Source organism: Berghia stephanieae, chromosome 1, assembly GCF_034508935.2.
Source record: "Berghia stephanieae isolate SIO BIC M18660-M18661 chromosome 1, UCSD_Bste_1.3, whole genome shotgun sequence".
NCBI lineage: Eukaryota > Metazoa > Mollusca > Gastropoda > Nudibranchia > Aeolidiidae > Berghia > Berghia stephanieae.
Window position 1 is genome coordinate 19,947,126 of NC_088360.1, and position 19,908 is coordinate 19,967,033.

The following is a 19,908-nucleotide window of genomic DNA, read 5'->3' on the forward strand; positions in this document are numbered from 1 at the left end:
ATCTTTCACATATTTTCTAACAATATATTCACCTTGTGTGTGTGTTTTGTTTTTATTTTTCCCTTTTGTTTTAATTTTTTTTAAATTCAGAGGAGCGATATATTGAAGGTGTTGGTATGGTAGATGAAAATGCAACTGTGAGAAGAGAAGTGATTCATTTGCTGTGTATCTCACCAATGGCTCACAGCAGACTTTCTAAGGCACTCAATGAAGATGTAAGTCTCGTTTTGTGTTTGTTTTTTTTTGTAACCCACTTTCTATTTATTAAGTGCAAATCCAAATTTGGCTCACTTGTGAGCTCAAACTTGGATTATAACTAACAACTCTGCAATTGTCATCTCGTTTTATTATTATTATTATTATTATTATTATTATTATTATTATTATTATTATTATTATTATTATTATTATTATTATTATTGTTATTATTATTTTTTGATGTAATCACTTTTATTCCAATTCACCTAGTTGAACCTGTGGTCATTTTTAGAAAAAAATTAAATTTTCAAATGTAAAATGGAAATAAAAGCTTGTGTTTTTTAAATTGCATTCTTCAAAGTATCAGCTATTGGAAAATGTATACATGTATGGATGTAAGATAAACAGGGCATTATGAATATTTGGGTGGTTAAGAATCTATGTTTTAGTGATCTGTTTTGACATCCCAAATATTTTTTTCAGTGCGTTAAGAGAGTCAAGAAGTTAGCACTTTTGACGTGTTCAAGTGGTATAAGACCCTGTCTCTGGTACAACGTCGATACTGAAATATATTATTGTGATCAATTTTGTACTTATATTGTTCATTATTTCTTATATATTTTGTAGTAAAATAGTAATGTTAATGAATATTGTTGTGTTTTTATCAATAAGATTAATCATGAGACTGGATTGGACAAAGTGGCTGAAGAGGTGGCAGTCTTCAAGTAAGTAGATCAGTGTATGCATATGTACATACATATATACATATTGTGCGGCTATGTGGTCTTGTGGTATGACACTCGCTTTCGAATCGGAAGGTCCTGGGTTCGAGCCTCGCGCTCGGCGCATAGTTGAGCCCTTGGAAAAGGCTCTTTACTCACTTTCTTTCACCGTACTCAGGTGTAAAATGAGTACCTGGCCGTTAACAGCGCTGTCTTTGTCCGAAAAATGGTAATATCGCCTAACAGGCGTCATGTCCCGTCCTACATGTTAAATGTTGCTGTTGACCAGGGACCCCTTGTAAAGAGCTTTGATCACATTTAGTGGATATTGCGCTATATAAAGCTCAATTTTATACATATGCTTTTTAAGAGTAAAGCTTAAATAAATATCTAAATTTCAGTTTTCTGATCATGAGTGTACTACCTTTAATATAATTGGCCGACAGATCTGTTTTTGCTTCTGGCTAGCTTCTTTGTGGCCAAATGGATGTTTGTTTCTATGTGTGTGCTATAAGCGACCCTTGTATTTAGCTTTTCTAAGGGGCTACCTATACAAGGTGGAAGTCGACTGAAATAATTTGGTCCCTAGCAGGGTCAGAGCCATCGTCTTCTCGAAACTGGAAGAGAAGTTGCCAGGCTTTTGTACATTGGGTGGCAGCCAATAGACTTAACGTCCAGAACCTGTCTAAATGCAGTAACCCTTCATCTGTGGGGCCAGCCAACATTTCCCTCTTGTTCTCATTGTGATAACTGCAGAGTATCTAGTTGAAAGTTGCATTGTGATGCAGCTGCTAGGCGGGTTTGTGACTGTGCACAAATGTGATAACGAATTTGCTGTCTCTAAAGATTGTTAAGCATTCTAGTGTGACACCATTAGAAGTTTGTTAAACTAAAAGCTCTTTAGTTTTCATCCATCATACATGTAATAATTTCCCATCATAACTTAGATGTTTAAAGACCTTGTTCAATGCAAATCGCAATAAGACTTATTTATTTAACTAAGATTTTAAAATATTTTTTACAAATTGTGTATATAGTTTTGTATGATTCAGACAAATTTTTAACATACAATGGGATTATTATATAAAATGTGAAACTTTATATATGTTTGTGTTTTTGTTTTTTTAATCAGGAGACCAAATGTAGGAGACAATGGCAAATTTGAGCTGAAACCAGCCTTTTATAAGGAATACACTCCATATTTCTACCATTATTATAAAGGCGAGCAAGCCAAGGTAAGATAACAGACTGCTTTTGTAATAATATAAATGTTCTGGCTGTTCACTGAAATCATTTTTGTGATTTTCATCATTATTAATGTCGTTATTTTTAAGAGAAGTAAACACATATTTAAAATCGTACCTCATTCTTAGTTTTGAAATATGAAACTACTGCAACATAGTCATTTGTTTAAAAAGTATTTTTGTTTTGTTTCTTTCCAGTCTGAAGAAATGCAGAGACAGAGGAAAAAACAAAATGATGAAGATCAAGGTAAATAATATGGATGAAAATATTGGATAGAATTAAAAGAGAACTTGAATTGAAACTAGAATTAAAATAGAATTTAGAATAAATTTATGAGAACAATGCTCAAAGATAAAATGATACAAATCTTACACTCGTGTATGTCACATTTCCCTTGGAACAATTGAAAATTGTAATTATTCATAAGGCTCATTTTAATACATGCGTGTATGTCACATTTCCCTTGGAACAATCGAAAATTGTAATTATTCATAAGGCTTATTTTAATACCGGCCCTTTTCACTTTTTAAAATTTATTTGTTATATATTATTATATCAGCAATTAATTCAATAAAATTAAAAACATGATCAACACTATTCAATCTTTTAGAAATAAAAAATAGATCCCTTGGCATAGAGATTAAAATATTTTTATTTCAATTTAAATGTGATAAAAATTTTGTTGAAACATTCATGTAGGAATCAGTAATGTCATATCATAACTGTTTTCATCAAGATAACATAAACAGTCTTTTGGCATGGACGTTACTGCATCTCAATGAAAGAGTAAAGCCTGCAATTCTAACCAAATAAATAATGGAAAAATTATGATCTTGAAGAATTCCAGTCTGGCAGTAAAAAGGTTTAAACTTCTTCTAATTGAGATCATTGAAATAATTAAATGGTTTGTGGTAATTTCATTGTTCTCTAATAAGCATTTATAGAGTATTTTAGTACATTTTACATCACTTTACAAATTATTATTCAGCATATGGTAAACAAAATTTGCACCTTCCATTTTCCTCGTGATTTATAGTTAATGCTTAATGTTTTATTTGATTCAGAAGGTTTGGTAGAATGTTTTCATCATGATTTTCCAATTAATCAAATATGTTCCAATCATCTTGACCTTTCCAGCACTGCCTCCTCCAGTCCCTCCTCGTTTTTCGAGTCAATTCCAGTCAGTGGTCAATATCCTCAGTTGTGATGTGATGATTCATATCATGACCCTTATCCTGAGACGTACCGCTGCCTCCTCGTCAAGATCCTGGTCAGAGCCACAACTTGACAGGGTGAGCTCGATTGAAACCTTTACGTGTCGTACGATTTCTCAGATATTTTGTTTCTTGGGGGCAACATGGTGTAGAAGTATGGATTTTGCTTCTTACCCACAATGTATGTTTGATTTCCTGCCACACTGTAAACTTGAGCAAGACACTTCACTTAAGCTCTCTTAACGACACTGCCCTGCGGCTAATGCCTGGCGGATGAAGTAGGGTCTTCCCTCGGGATAGGCCCTCAATACAAATTTCTCCTTGGGATGAATAAACAATCTTTTTTAGTTTTATATGACTTATAGAAATAGAGGTGAATATGCTTGTATTTAGTTAAGCTATTTCAAACAGCCTTGAAATGAATGTGTCTGTTTGATGTCATGCTGCTGTTTTAGAGATATGAGTGAAAATAAAACGTAAACAAAACATGTAATGGATTTGTTGTACTGAAATACCTGTAACTTTGCATTAATTAAGATATTTTGAAAATATAATCTTTATTTTATTTAGGAAGAACTTTTCTTTACATTTGTACAAACATTCAATATTTTTCATTAAGTGGCACCTTTAGTCAGTCCCCCATCTGATAATTACAAGATCTTTAACATTTTATGATTGAGTGAGACATTGGCATTATGGTAAAGTCAATAGCCGAATGATCAAAATGTTGCAGGTTCAAATTTTGATAAGGATATTTTGGATTTTTTTTGGTATAGAGTTTACGGATGGTCGCATAAGAGACTGCCTCGTAAATGATTTTTAAAATATTTGAATAGTTTGCGTATTTTAAATTTTCTTTTCTTTTTTTTTCTTTTCATTTTATTTAGATACTGTATATCATTGGCTTGGCTCTCCATGAGCAAATCAGGTCATTGGAAGACGGGGATAGAGCTTTCACTTTCCTTACAAAAGCCGTGCAAAAGTCTCAAGATCCGAATGGACAAGGTATTTGGTGCTTCCTCACAAAGTAGTTTTCTTGTTTGATTCAATGCTGTCATCGCTTTAACATCAAGATTTCTCTTTTGATGTAAATTTCATGGAGTGATATTTCATCACAATTTAGTTTAACATGATAAAGATACCATTTAAAGGCCAATACAAGGCTGTAAAGTATTTGTGTAAAAAGATTCTTTTACTTACGGACCAGTTGGGCCAAATATCTCTCTGCTGTCTGCCTGAATTTTAAGTGGTGCATGAATGTTTTTATTGTTTGTTTTTGGGTTTTTTTATTGGCTGAAGAAAGGGTTTGAGTCTGAACGTTCCGTGTTTGGTATTTTGTTCTTTTTTTAATGGTTGTTATATTCATTTTTGTTCATAACCTTTTACAGTCCACAGCTTCTAGCAGCTTAGTATCACTTGTACTGACGTTTTTATGACTGGTTTCAAATAACTAAATGTTCTTATTCTTTTTCATAAATGGTAATGAGATTATAAGTATCATTAAAAGGGTTTCTTGTCTGGATTCATGCGAGCTGCTTTAAAAAAAAGAAACAAATTATTTTATTTATGATAACAATTCAGAGAATGCAGGAGGTCAATTATTCTAATGCATCCATTTTAATTTTGTTCATCAGTTCTGTACAAATTATAATCTAACAGTCAGAAGTGAAAGGCTGCATATATATTAATTATTTTATTCTTTTGAGATAAGTAGATTTGTGCTTTTTAAATGGGTGGATAATGTACTTTATGTCTCTTGATTAAGTAATTTGTGCTTTTTAAATGGAGTGGATAATGTACTTTAATGTTCTTGATTAAGTAGATTTGGTGCTTTTAAAAGGGGAAATAATGTACTTTATTCTCTTATTAAGTAGATTGTCTTTTTAAGGTGGTAATGTATTTATGTCTCTGATTAGTAATTTGTGCTTTTAAATGGTATAATGTACTTTATAGTCTACTTGATTAATAGATGTGCTTTTAAATGGGTGATAATGTACTTTATGTCTCTTGATAAGTAGATTTGTGCTTTTTAAATGGGTGGATAATGTACTTTATGTCTCTTGATTAAGTAGATTTGTGCTTTTTAAATGGTGGATAATGTACTTTATGTCTCTTGATTAAGTAGATTTGTCTTTTTAAATGGGTGGATAATGTACTTTATGTCTCTTGATTAAGTAGATTTGTGCTTTTTAAATGGGTGGATAATGTACTTTATGTCTCTTGATTAAGTAGATTTGTGCTTTTTAAATGGGTGGATAATGTACTTTATGTCTCTTGATTAAGTAGATTTGTGCTTTTTAAATGGGTGGATAATGTACTTTATGTCTCTTGATTAAGTAGATTTGTGCTTTTTAAATGGGTGGATAATGTACTTTATGTCTCTTGATTAAGTAGATTTGTGCTTTTTAAATGGGTGGATAATGTACTTTATGTCTCTTGATTAAGTAGATTTGTGCTTTTTAAATGGGTGGATAATGTACTTTATGTCTCTTGATTAAGTAGATTTGTGCTTTTTAAATGGGTGGATAATGTACTTTATGTCTCTTGATTAAGTAGATTTGTGCTTTTTAAATGGGTGGATAATGTACTTTATTCTCTTGATTTATTTTTTATAATTTGTATAAATTTGATTTGCCATATACAGAGGAAAGTATCCTTATGCTTCTTCAAAGCCTTGTCAACCATCCCAATGTTAGTACTCAGGAGTCTAAAGACTTGTTAGCCTGGGTACTCAGGGTAAGTTCATGCCAGTTCTTAGCTTTATATCCTGGGTGGGGTTCCTGACCTCTCATAGTGGGCAGGGAGGTACATACTGTGTTTTCTATCCCTCTATATCTGTTTTCCAACTTGGTTTCTCTCTTTGTCTTGGAATGAGATTACTTGGTTTTATCTGGGCCCTTGCTGGATCCCCTAGCTGGGAGGGAAACAGTCAAATGTATAGTTAGTTTTGGGAGATGATATTTATTTCCTTGTAAATCATCTCTCTGTTATGCACTGTATTATGTTTTGTTTATGTATTATATATGATTTGTGAACATTTGAGTGTGTTCCTCTTAGTGGGGAACCTGTGCTTGTGTCTGGATGAGACTTTTAGGTGATCTCAAACGAAGTACTTTAATAGTGTGTTCTTGGAATCTACACCTGTTTCCTATTTTTACCAATTCCCCTTTGTCTTACCTTTTCTTGGGTGCTTTAATTATAATTCTAAAACTTTTTACTATCCCATTTTCTTCCTTTTAACTGGCGCTGTTATGACCTTAATGTGTTGTAAACGCCGTAAAACCCTTAAAAACAAAAAACAAACATTAGCTTTATATTATTGAGATATGTAACCAGGAAATTTATATACTTTTTTTTTTAAATTACGAAGTGCCTGAACTGTGAATGTTCAATTGTTTGACTGTAACTCTTTTAATTAGATTAAGGTAAAACAGATAGCGTTGTTGGAGCAGTCTCAGGACCAATCTGAATCAAAGATATAAATCTAAGATGTCAAAAAATCTACATCAAATATTGTTATGAGGGTTTAAAAATTTTTCTGTTACACTGAAAAATAGTAAGGCCAGATGATTTATTTGACTTGATTCATATTGATATAGTAATTGCATAGTATTAATGAGTATTCCTAATTGGTGAAAGACCTCGATCTAATTTTGCTTAATGATTTCTCACTCTGTCAGAAATTTGCCAAGGCACTGCAAATGGTTGATGATCCCCTTGCCAAAGAATACTTGGAGAGCATCTCTAAATCTACTGACCTCAAGTCTGATTCTGACAGCAAGAAGAGAGCTGCGGTTGCTGCCAAAAGACGTGCCAAGATTATGGCTCAAATGGCCAAAATGCAGAAAGATTTCATTGCAGAAAATGCAGAGTTATTTGAGAACACCAGCACTGAGGTTTGTAATACACAAGGAACTCAATCGTTCTGATTGTGAAAAAGATGAAATTGTTTAATTCGACATAGATACTCCTGAGTTTCCATTTAGAAAAGAATTTTGACTTTTCTTTATCTTTATTCTCTCATGTTCAATGTGAGAGGAATTTCAACAATTGCAATGATGTCCTATAGTTCCTTTTTGAGAAAACAAAAGTTAAATCAAATGTTGGGAAGGGCATCTCTTTTCAGAGAAGGTCTCTAAAAATTCCTGTATTCTTTTTTGTTTGTTTGGTTTTATGCTGGGGTATTGAGGACATTGAAATTGACTAATAAGTCAAAATGACCAACATACAAAATTGCGGTTTTACTTGTAGTTTAATCATTAACATTCATTTTGTCATACGGAAAGCAATAATTTAGACAACCAATTTTGATAATGTATCACATTTAGAGATTTTAAGCCTTGTTATAGTCAAGCCTTAAGTAATCAGTAATTAAGCACCTGTAGTTTTGGATGTAATTGATTTATGAGCACAGTTCAAAACACCATGAATATTCATTTAGCAGATAAAATCCCATGTTAGGGTTGAGAAGAAAAGATGGTCATATAATCACTCCTGTAGATCTTGTTCTAGGTTAATTATTAAATGGATTTTGATATTTTGAGTTTCCAAGACTAGATATCACTCTGGTTTGTCTTTGATCCCTCTCTTGGTTTAACAGTGATGCCAAAACTCCGGTTTCACCGGAAAAAACTCCGGTCTGGAGCAAAAAATTCCGGGCTCCGGGCAACTTCCGTCAAATTCCGGTGAGGTCAATTTGTTCCAAGGAACCCCCCTCCCCTTCAACCACCACATCATCATCACTGCCACTAGTATTACAACCATCATCACTACCACTACTACTGCAACCACCACCACATCATCATCACTACTACTACAACCACCGCCACATCATCATCATCACTACAACTACTACTACTACTACTACTACTACTACTACTACTACTACTACTACTATTACTACTACTACTATTTACTACTACTATACTACTACTACTATACTACTACTACTACTACTACTACTACTACAACCACAACCAAATCGTCATCACTACCACTACTACTGCAACCACCAACCACTACCACATCATCATCACGACCTCTACTACTACAACCACCACCACCACATCATCATCACTACCACTACAACCACCACCAACACCATTACATCATCAATACCACTACTACTACAACCACCACCACCACATCATCATCACTACCACTACTACTACAACCACCACCACCACATCATCATTACCACTAATACTACAACCACCACCAACACCATTACATCATCACTACCACCACTACTACAACCACCACCACCACCACATCATCATTACCACTACGACTACTACACCACCAACACCACATCATCACTACCACTACTACTACAACCACCCCCACCACATCATCACTACCACTACTACTACAACCACCACCACCACCACATCATCATTACCACTACTACTCCTACACCACCAACACCACATCATCAATACCACTACTACTGCAACCACCACCACCACATCATCATCACTACCACTACTACTACAACCACCACCACCACATCATCATTGCCACTACTACTACTACAACCACCACCAACACCATTACATCATCACTACCACTACTACTACAACCACCACCACCACATCATCACTACCACTACTACTACAAGCACCACTACTTCATCTTCATCACTACCACCACCACTGCTACTACAACCACCACCACCACATCATCATCACTACCACTACTACTACAACCACATCATCATCACTACAACTACTACTACTACTACTACAACCACCACTACATCATCATCATCATCATCACGACCACTACTACTACAACCATCAGCACCACATCATCATCACGAGCACTACTACTACAACCACCACATCATCACTACCACTACTACTACAACCACCACCACCACATCATCATTACCACTACTACTACTACAACCACCACCACATTATCATCACTACCACGACTACTACTTCAACCACCACTACCACAATATCATCACTACCATTTGTACTACAACCACCATCACCACCACATCAACAACACTACCACCACTACTACAACCACCACCACATCATTATCATCACGACCACAACTACTACAACCACTATACCACCACCACATCATCATCACTACAACTACTACTTCAACCACCACCACCACCATATCATCATCACTACTACTACTACAACAACAACCACTATCACATCTTCATCATTACTACAATCACCAACACCACATTACCACCAGTACTACAATCTCTACCATTAGGTTTTGGCGCTTTACTTCATTTGAAACAAGGAAACTTTGGGATTGTATTTGGCATTGGGTTTATTTATCATAATATAATTCTAATCAGTTATCTATTTAGAACTATACAATATGTAAACACAATATCAAATACCATTCGAATTCCTTTTTCTTGTGTGCGGAAATTCCTCTTTCGGCATTGAAATTCCTACGAGAGGTGTCTGAAACTCCTGTGAGCCAAATTTAAAGTTGGCGTCTCTGGTTTAATCATCATCATCATTATTATTATTTTATTATTTATTTATTATTATTATTATTATTATTATTATTATTATTATTATTATTATTATTATTATTATTATTATTATTATTATTATTAATTATTATTATTATTATTATTATTATTTATTATTATTATTATTATTATTTTTATTATTATTTATATTATTTTGTAAAACTATTGTAATTTTTTTTTTGGAGAGGGGGGGGGGGGGGGGGGGGGTTGGATCAGAATTTTAAAAAGTTTTAACCAATAATATTTTAAATGTCTCAGCAACCTGTAATCTGAAACGATTTATAAATGTCACACACTTCCTTGTCTAGGCAAGTGAATCTGCTGGAGGTGCCGAGATGATGGACACGTCATCCTCACCAGGTGGTCACGTGGCTCTGGGTCTGAACCAGAGTTCTGCCAGATCCAGTGGTCCCACTCAAGTCACCTGTATCCTTTGTCAAGAAGAACAGAAGATTTCACCAGGGGGAAGGGCCATGGTGCTGGCTGCCTTTATACAACAGTGAGTACAATGTGATTTTCTTCATCTAAACCCGGCAGACCAAGCATTATAGTTGTACCATACATATTGAGAAGTAGATGAATGTTCAGTACCTCAGGAATATAATTTAATAAATGAATTGTTTATTGCTGGTAAAAAGACATATTATGTACATACATCTTCTATAAATAAAAAGACATATGCAAAATAGGGATAGGAACCATGTTGGCCCATTTGAGGAATCTAGGACAAGAACAATTTTTAAAGGCAAAACTTTGTACAAAATGAAAAAGAAAAAAATAATCATTTTGTACATCGAATATAATTGATAAAAAAAAAAATATGATTTTATAATGTGAACTGAAATACTTCAGTAATTTAAAAAACATTTTTTTCACGTCCATGATGTAATACTCGCATAAATATCATGAATATTTTTCCCCCCGATATGATTGTTATCCAATATTTGATACATTTGTTTCATTCAGGTCCACTGTCTTGGCACAGAATGGGAAGACATTTTTCTCAGCAGCCAATGAATATGATCCTTTATACACACCAGCTGATCTCAGTAACGGAACGCACACCAGTTCTTGTGGACACGTCATGCACCATGAATGCTGGCAAGGGTAAGTATTTCCTATCCATTTTTGACGGTTTTAACAGATAATACATCTTGATTTTTGTGAAAATCAATATATGATTACGATGGTGACCTTGATCAGTACCTCATATTTTCAGTGGTACATGTATATCCTTTTTTATAAAGTTAAAGTTGGCTGACAGATTACCCCAGTCTTCTCAGGTATAAATGAACATGAGGTGGTTGGCAACGTCAGTTTTTTTTTTTTTTTAAATTGAAATTAAAATTCCCATTTTTTGGTTTTATGAATTAATTTTTGGAACATTTGGATATAACATTCATCTTTCAATAATGTAAATTTTGTGCTGGATATTGAATAAAAACACTGAAGTGAATAGCCATTTCTTTGATGTTAAATTTTTATAACCTTCATTGTGTGCAGGATTTCTGGTTTGGTAAGCAGGGTTAATTTTCCAGAAAGAAATGAAATTTGTTATTTTAATCTCAATCAGCTACTTCACTAACATAGTCAACCGTGAAAGACGGCGACCTCTGAGATTCAGACACACTTACAGTTATGACATTGACCGCATGGAGTATTTATGTCCCCTCTGTGAAGGTTTAAGCAATACAGTCATCCCCATAGTGCCTCCTATACCTGCACTCATCAGAGATACGTAAGTAGTCAGAATTATTCGTCTTTGACTTTCTTTAATTCCTATATTTAAAGATTTTTTTTGACTGCCGTTTTCTAATATAAAGTTACAAAATGAAATGATGATAAAAAGTCTGGCAATAGAGGTAGTTTGTAACAGCAAAAAAAAATTTTTAAAAAAAAATTCCAAGTCTATTCCAAATTAACAAAACTTGTCTCAATTAGATTACCATAATCTTCATCTAGTGAAAAAAATTCTTTGAGTCGTATTCTCTCTTCTAAATTTCTGACTTTCTCAATTCATAAATTCATCAATTTTTATTTAATTTGAATCTATTAACTTTTTCAACTAATTTCTCCATTTGTTCGTTCAATAAAGAGAGAGAAAATCTTTGGAATTACGCTTCGATGACTGGTTGGACGGCATCCATAAAACAGTGGTCAACAGTATCAAGGAAGATGAAGACAAAGAATCTAAAGGTGATATTCTATTCTTTTGTTTGTTATGGAGCTCTTAATATTCAACAATATCAAACCCTTTGTTTCACACCCACACTATTCATTTCACCTTTTACCTGTCATTGTTCAAAATTAGACTCTTTATATGATTTTTTTTTTATAAATTAAATTCTATGGCCAATTACTGTTTTCTTAGAGCCTGATGAAAATGATACATTTTTACCTGATGCTAATTCAGTGATTTTTGCAATACTTTTCTCTTTACTATATTTTACCCTTTTGATTTTCAGATGAATTGTTACTATTCCAACCTTGTCCCATCTCAACCATTTCAAGAATGATGGCAGAGAGTGTAGCCAAAAATTTTCAGTTGCTCTGGGAATATGTCTATGATGATGCCAGGTAAGATATTGTTTTTTGCAATGGATGCTTTGGTTGTTTTTTGATATAGTTTAATATTTTACCAACCTCTGAAATTTTACGATGGAAAGTGCGGCTATGTGGTCTAGTGGTATGACACTCGCTTTCGGATCAGAAGGTCCTGGGTTCAAGCCTCACGTTCGGCGCATAGTTGAGCCCTTGGAAAAGGCTCTTTACTCACATTCTCTCACCGTACTCAGGTGTAAAATGAGTACCTGGCCATTAACAGCATTGTCTTTGTCCGAAAAATTGTAATATCGCCTAACAGGAGTCATGTCCCATCCTACATGTTAAATGTTGCTGTTGACGAGGGACCCCTTGTAAAGCGCTTTGAGGACATGTAGTGGATATTGCGCTAAATAAAGCTCAATTAAAATTTTTTTTTAAAAGTTGCTCTAATTTCTCAATGAAACTGTTTGCATTTTCTTTGATTCAGTTGCAAGTTAAAACACCAGTTAATCTGACAGCGAATCAAGAAATTGATTGTTCAATGAAATAAATAGAAAGGGAGCCATTGGATTGGATAACTGTTATGTCTTGACAGTACACGTGTCGTGTCGTGTAACAATTGTTCATGATTTTATGATTAAAAAATGAATTAAATCAACGTACACGTGTCGTGTCGTTTAACAATTGTTCATGATTTTATGATTAAAAAATGAATTAAATCAACGTACACGTGTCGTGTCGTTTAACAATTGTTCATGATTTTATGATTAAAAAATGAATTAAATCAACGTACACGTGTCGTGTCGTGTGACAATTGTTCATGATTAAAAAATGAATTAAATCAACGTACACGTGTCGTGTCGTGTGACAATTGTTCATGATTAAAAATTGAATTAAATCAACCGTGGCTTTAAACCTTTTCTTAAATTCTCATTTCAGTGGATGCTTTTCTGAAGGGATGAGAGAAATGATCAGAAAGTTTGCAGGGGATGTCTATTCTGTAAGTAAACTAAGAATAAGAGTAAGCTGGTTTATTATTCTCTGTCAAAATCAAAATCATTAGGTACTTATTAAACATTCGCTAAATATTCAAGTCCATTGAAGTTTTTTTTTTTTTTATGTCTCTATATGTAAGTTAAAAAAAAAAAAAGAATTCTTGGCATACATTAGGGTTAGAGAGGTACTAGAGAACCTTGACTTTGCGGATGACATTTTGCTCTTGTCTCGCAACCTGGCAGATATTCAGTCAAAAACACAGACAGTCCTAAGTAATGTCCAAAAGTTAGGGTTGAAAGTAAATAACAAACCCCAAAATCATAAGGATCAATAACAGATTGGAAACGAAGAATTAGAGGATGTTCAGGCTGATCTGGAGAGCAGGATCACTAAAATTGGAAATTCAGAGGCTGAAATTTTTGAGAGGCTCTCAGAGCCCAGAGGGCTTTTGGGGCTCTTGGAAATATTTGGAAGTCAAAGAGGATACAGACCAAAACAAAAATCAGATTTTTCAAATCTAACATTCTCTCTGTGTTGCTATATACTATATGGACTACAACAACAACCACTATCACGTCAACTATAGTTATGTAAACACATTGCCAAATACCATTTCAATTCCCTTTTCTTGTGTGCAGAAATACCTCTTTCGGCATTGAAATTCCTACGAGTGGTGTCTGAAATTCCTGTGAGCCAAATTTACAGTTGGCGTCTCAGCTATATGGTGCTAAAACATGGAGGCTGACAAAGGGCATCTGTAAAAAGCTTGATACTTTCCAAAACAAGTGCCTGAGGAAGATACTGAGGATATTCTGGCCAAAAACCATCTCAGTGACTTGAAGAGAACAGGGCTAGAGCCTGTATCTCTTCTCTTTAGAGAAAATGGAAGTGGGCTGGCCATATTATCTTCTAATTGAATCATGATGCTATATCAAGAGTCACCCTCAGATGGACCCCACAGGGAACAAGGAGGAGAGGAAGACCTGGAGGATCCTGGAGTGTGACAGGAAGGCCCAGAAATGGACATTGGGATGGATGTCAAAGATGGCAGCAGACCGTAATGGTTGGTGACCTACTGTGTCGGTCTGAAACACCAATAGTATAATGAATGAATGAATACATTACGACTATAAAATGTTGTTATTGTCAAGGTACAATTATCGTGTTTCAAGATTTCATAGAAGGTGATTTTGTTATTCAATTGTTGTTTTTTTTTATCCCCATGCAGTTTGGCTTGGGAGTTGATCCAGATCATGATAACCCCAGGGTCTCCATCATGGCGTGGAATACTTGTGCCTACACTATCCAGGCTATAGGTTGGTTTTATCATTTATCAATTTATTTTAAAAAATGTTTTAAATCAACATTTATTTTATGAGTATATTTTGTGATCCAGTTCATGGAGTCCATGAGTTCTGTCTATCGCTGTTTCACTAAACATTCCATTCTTTTTCTATATCATCGAGTATTAGATTCTGCCCATCATCTTGCATTTAATTTTGATTTCTAATTAACTTGTTGTCATCTCGATATGATGTTTATAAATAATGTAAGGAGAAATAAAATCGAAAATCACTCAATCATTTTTTTTTTTTTAAATTTTAAAACTTGTAATTGAGCAATATACTTTCAAAGTTTTACCATATTTGCACCCCTATTTATGTCAATTCAAATTTATTTTTTTGTTACATTTTTCACTTATATCGAGGGGTGCCTGCGCAAAGGCCGTAACGTCAAAAAATTCAATTTTTCGTTTTTTACATAAATCAACTTGGGCTGGAGTAAGGTATATTTCTACAAAAAAATATATGCAAAAATATTAATTAATTAATTTTTATTAATTAAAACCCGAACACCGTAACATTTTTAGACAGATAATGTGACTGCCCAAAAGCCGTAGCGTGTAATACAGACTTAAGACGCTCCAAACAGTGCCTATCAGTCACTGCCCAAAAGCCTTAACAGTAGCTACAGTTTTACCGCCTGACGAAAAGGTGGAAATGCAAAGGTAAAGTTGACTGCCCAAAAACCGTATCTAGCAATAAGGCGTTTGGGCAGGCATAGAATTATGCCACCGTGGTTACAATGGCGAGCTCAATGGCCTTGACTGAATTTACGGTCTTAGAGCAGTGAGAAATATGGGGTTGGAAATGAGAGTTAGATCAACTGAAAGACCGTAATGTGACATTGTATGAGATTCTACAATGACTTTGATGCAATATTGTGTTACAATCATGTAAAATTCGACTTTTTTTAACGTTCAAGATTGATGATGAAAGACAATTGGGTAACAATTAATCCAAGTCTTGAAATTCCCTACCTGCCAGTATCAATTACAGGATAAGACATCACAACTTAAGGGATGGGTCAAGCTCTGGATTATGAGACGGTTTTTTTTCCTTTGGCCACCAATGAACTTGATAAGTCTAAAGCCCCCCATAGACGCCGACGTAGCGGGACGGATGACCTATCGCTGTGACCCGATCCCTGCGTTTATCGCAGATGATTTTTGCCCACATACGGGGAGATATTTTTTTTAGGCGATCGACGATCGGGGGCGTGGCAGTATAAAAAAGTGGACAATTTTTTTCGGATTTTCGCTGTTTTCACGTCGGATTCGTGATCAGCGTCAAATTTACAATAGGTTTGATACTAAGAACTGTGTGTTTACTCCAAAAATTGGTGAAATTAGAAATAAATTTTAATTAATAGTGAGGCTACGATCCCAGTTACTGTCTGTTATTCTATCTTTCGTCTTGCGCACAATAGTGATTACTTCTCACTAAATTATATCAATTAGACTGTTGAAGGAACAAAATTGACATCATTCCACTCTTTGTTATTGTATTAAGGCAGTCATTTTGGTAATTAGTTCTCACTAAATTATATCAATCAGACTTTTAACGTTCAAGGTTACTTGTAGTTTTGTATGACGGTACGTTATTTCCGACTGGTGGATGTTGTGAGCATTTTACCTAAACTCATAGCATCAATAACCGTCCAAGATATTCGCATCATATGTAGCAATAGCTATAATAATCTAACATGTCGAGAGAGAGAGAGAGAGAGAGAGAGAGAGAGAGAGAGAGAGAGAGAGAGAGAGAGAGAGAGAGAGAGAGAGAGAGAGAGAGAGAGAGAGAGAGAGGGGGGAGAGAGAGAAAGAGAAAGAGAGAAAAATTTACTTGCGCTATATATACCGCTATATTCAATAAAGGTGCTCAAATCACTTTATAAGGGTCTTTGGCCAACATAAAAATATGTTAGACGAGACATGACTGTTAAGCGATATTGCAATTGTTTCCCGACAGAGACGACGCTGTAAACAGCGAGGTACTCATTTTAACAGTGAACAAGGTTAGAGAATGCGAGTAAAGAGCCTTTTCCAAGGACTCAATTATGCGCCACTCAGAGCGGGACTCGAATCCAGTACCGTCCGATCCAAAGGCGAGTGTCATTTCACAAGATCACATGCATAGCCGCACAAAAAAGTGATGAGAGAATAGATTCATATGTATTGAAGGAGGAGAGAGCGGATGGAGTGAGTAAAGTTCTTGGATATTTATAGAAGGAACCAAATTGAGGTCACTCATCTCATTGTTATTGTTTTTAGACACCCATTTTTATGATTAGTTCTCATTAAAATATATCAGACTATAACGTTCAAGGTTCCATGTAGATCTTTGGGCTGGAGTGATATTTCTGGCTGGCGGACTTTGTGAGTATTTTAATTTAACACAGAGCATCAATAGAAGGAATGAATTTGACGTTAGTCAACCCGTTGTTATTGCTTTTAGACAGCATTTTATAATTAACTTATCACTAAGTTATATCAATCAGACAATGAACGTTCGCGTTTGCAGTTTTGTGTGTTAATATGTTATACCCCGATGGAGATGTCGTGAGTATATTTCCAATACGCATAACATCCATACATTTGCAATCCGATTTAAGTTTAAAAGCAACGTAGACCACGGAAATTTTTCCATTTTGTGGACAATAAAGATTTGTTATTTATCGTCATTATTATTATTATTATTATTATTATTATATTATTATTATTATTATTATTATTTATAAAACAAATCGACAGTGTTCCCGTGGCAGGTTAAACGGGTACTCCTCGGGACTACTCGCATTCGTACCCCCCCCCCCCCCCCCCCCCAACCACCACCGCCACCACACACACGCACACAGCTCTTTTTTTTTTTGGGGGGGGGGGGGGGGGGGGCGTTGTTTGTAGATTATAATTCAGACAATGCCCACCCCTGTCATCACGTAGTCAAGGCTTTTTGGCATCTGCCAATCCCAAATGTCTGTGTCAAGGTCGACCGTCATGTCGCGTCAACGGGTGAGGAGGAAAAAAAAAAAAGAACTGGCATATTATTATATCATTACATTGAAAATTATGAAAACTATTTTTTATTTTGTATGAAATCCTTTATAAATTTTACGATGATCAAGAACGAAACTTTTGCCATCTACCTCTTCCTGGCGCAACATTTATAAAAATATTATTTTTAAAAAATAACAACACAGCATTTATTTGGCGCAATATCCACGTGCTCAAAGCGCTTTACAAGGGGTCCCAAGGCAACAGCAATATTAAACTTGAAAGACGAGACATGACGCCTGTCAGGCGATGTGACATTTTTTCCTAACAAATTCAACGAACGGCCATGTACTCATTTTACACCTGAGTACGGTGAGAAAATGTGAGTAAAGAGCATTTTCCAAGGACTCAACTCTGCGCCACACAGAGCGGGTCTCGAAACCTGAACCTTCCGATCTGGAAGCGAGAGTCATACCACAAAACAGGGAGGGGCACTGTTCTGTCGGCCACATAACCTCAATATTAATTAAATTTTATTTCTAATTTCATCAATTTTTGGCGTAAAAACATAGTTCTTGGTATCAAACCTATTGTAAATTCGACGCTGATCACGAATCTGACGTCAAAACAGAGAAAATCCGAAAAAAATTGTCCAATTTTTTATACTGCCACGCCCCCGATCGCCGATCGCCTCGAAAAGTCGAAAAATATTAAGCAAAGCGGGTTTTGCGAGCGATGGACCGTACCTAGGTTTATCGGCCAGGTATTTGGCCACACACATTGCATTTTCACCCCGGTTTGCCTGATCGTGGTTCGGACGCCTATCAAAACCGTGCGTGTATGGAGCCTTTAACTATTACTTGATTGAATCTGCGTTTTGATGATTAAGGAAAGCAATCCTGATCTTTTTTTTTTGAATTGTAATTTTCACCTCGTATGCATAGATCTCATCGTAGGGAAAGAGAGAGAGAGAGAGAGAGAGAGAGAGAGAGAGAGAGAGAGAGAGAGAGAGAGAGGGAGAGAGAGAGAGAGGGAGAGTGATGCAGACAAACAAACAGACAGGCACAGAGAGAAAAAGAGAAAGTTTTTGTGTGTGTGATAGAGAAAGAGAGACTGACAGTTAGAGAGAGAAAAGAGAGAGAGAGAGAGAGAGAGAGAGAGGAGAGAGAGAGAGAGAGAGAGGAGAGAGAGAGAGAGAGAGGAGAGAGAGAGAGGAGAAGAATGAAAGAGGAGGCAGAGAGAAAGAGAGGGAGAGTTAGAGAGGAGAAAAAGAGAGAGAAGAGAAAGAGTGAGGGAGATTTAGTGAGAGAGGAGAACGCGAGAGTGAGAGATATAGAGAAGAGAGAGATAGTTGGTTGAGAGAGGAGGAAGGGAGAGAGAGATTTGGTTAGAGAGGGGAGAGAGAGTCAGTGAGAGAGGAGCAAGAGAGAGAGAGAGAGAGAGAGAGAGAGAGAGAGAGAGAGAGATTTGGTTAGAGAGGGGAGAGGAGTTAGTGAGAGAGAGAGAGAGAGAGAGAGAGAGAGAGAGAGAGAAGAGAGAGAGAGGAGAGAGAGAGAGTGGTAGCGCATGACTGCAACTCCAAATTCATTTCATCAACCCAGCTGGGGAAGTCTTCCTCTGCCCTAAGAACTTTTTCATAGCATAGTTCTCGTTACTGGACAGTGGAGGACCCTGTGATTGCTGGTCTCTGGAGCTGCCCAACACTTTCACAGGCATCACTGTTCCCACGATTCCATCTGCACATATTTGATGCAGTTTTGCCATGTCCTGTTAAGGCGATTTGAGGAAACCCAGTATTCCTGGCATTTTGGAATGCAGGCATTTCTTTTGATGGGATCTTTCATGATGTTTCCTCCTTTTGGTGTTTCCCTGTTCCACATTAGCTCCAGTTCTTTTCACTCTGAAGTCTACCATTTTTGTTAGGTGGAAAGGTCTTCTCGATTTGAGCCTTGTTGTTGAAGGTGCTCCCTTTATGATTATTTTTATAGGAGTGTTATCCGTGGCTTCATCAATTCTTGCATGTATCCTTTGATTAGCGTCTTATCTAAGACTTGGAGATGCAATGCCGCTCAGTGTTGGGAGCCACTGAGTTGGAGTTGACTTGAGACATCCTGTTATTATTCTCATTGATTCTCTTCATCG

General features: G+C 35.7%; 1 protein-coding gene across 2 annotated transcripts in view; it reads left to right on the top strand.

Moving 5' to 3' along the window:
• The window catches only part of LOC144970078 (E3 ubiquitin-protein ligase UBR2-like), a 62,805-nt gene that overhangs the window by 31,466 nt on the left and 11,431 nt on the right, over positions 1 to 19,908 (top strand). For both annotated transcript variants that reach the window (XM_078909295.1, XM_078909302.1), the window contains exons 25-39: positions 91 to 215; positions 871 to 923; positions 2,053 to 2,155; positions 2,363 to 2,411; positions 3,303 to 3,457; positions 4,267 to 4,384; positions 6,024 to 6,115; positions 7,060 to 7,275; positions 10,205 to 10,395; positions 10,863 to 11,003; positions 11,470 to 11,634; positions 11,992 to 12,092; positions 12,362 to 12,473; positions 13,380 to 13,440; positions 14,665 to 14,752. In XM_078909295.1, the coding sequence (XP_078765421.1) occupies positions 91 to 215; positions 871 to 923; positions 2,053 to 2,155; positions 2,363 to 2,411; positions 3,303 to 3,457; positions 4,267 to 4,384; positions 6,024 to 6,115; positions 7,060 to 7,275; positions 10,205 to 10,395; positions 10,863 to 11,003; positions 11,470 to 11,634; positions 11,992 to 12,092; positions 12,362 to 12,473; positions 13,380 to 13,440; positions 14,665 to 14,752 (1,770 nt within the window). The remainder of the gene's footprint in view (positions 1 to 90; positions 216 to 870; positions 924 to 2,052; positions 2,156 to 2,362; positions 2,412 to 3,302; positions 3,458 to 4,266; positions 4,385 to 6,023; positions 6,116 to 7,059; positions 7,276 to 10,204; positions 10,396 to 10,862; positions 11,004 to 11,469; positions 11,635 to 11,991; positions 12,093 to 12,361; positions 12,474 to 13,379; positions 13,441 to 14,664; positions 14,753 to 19,908) is intronic.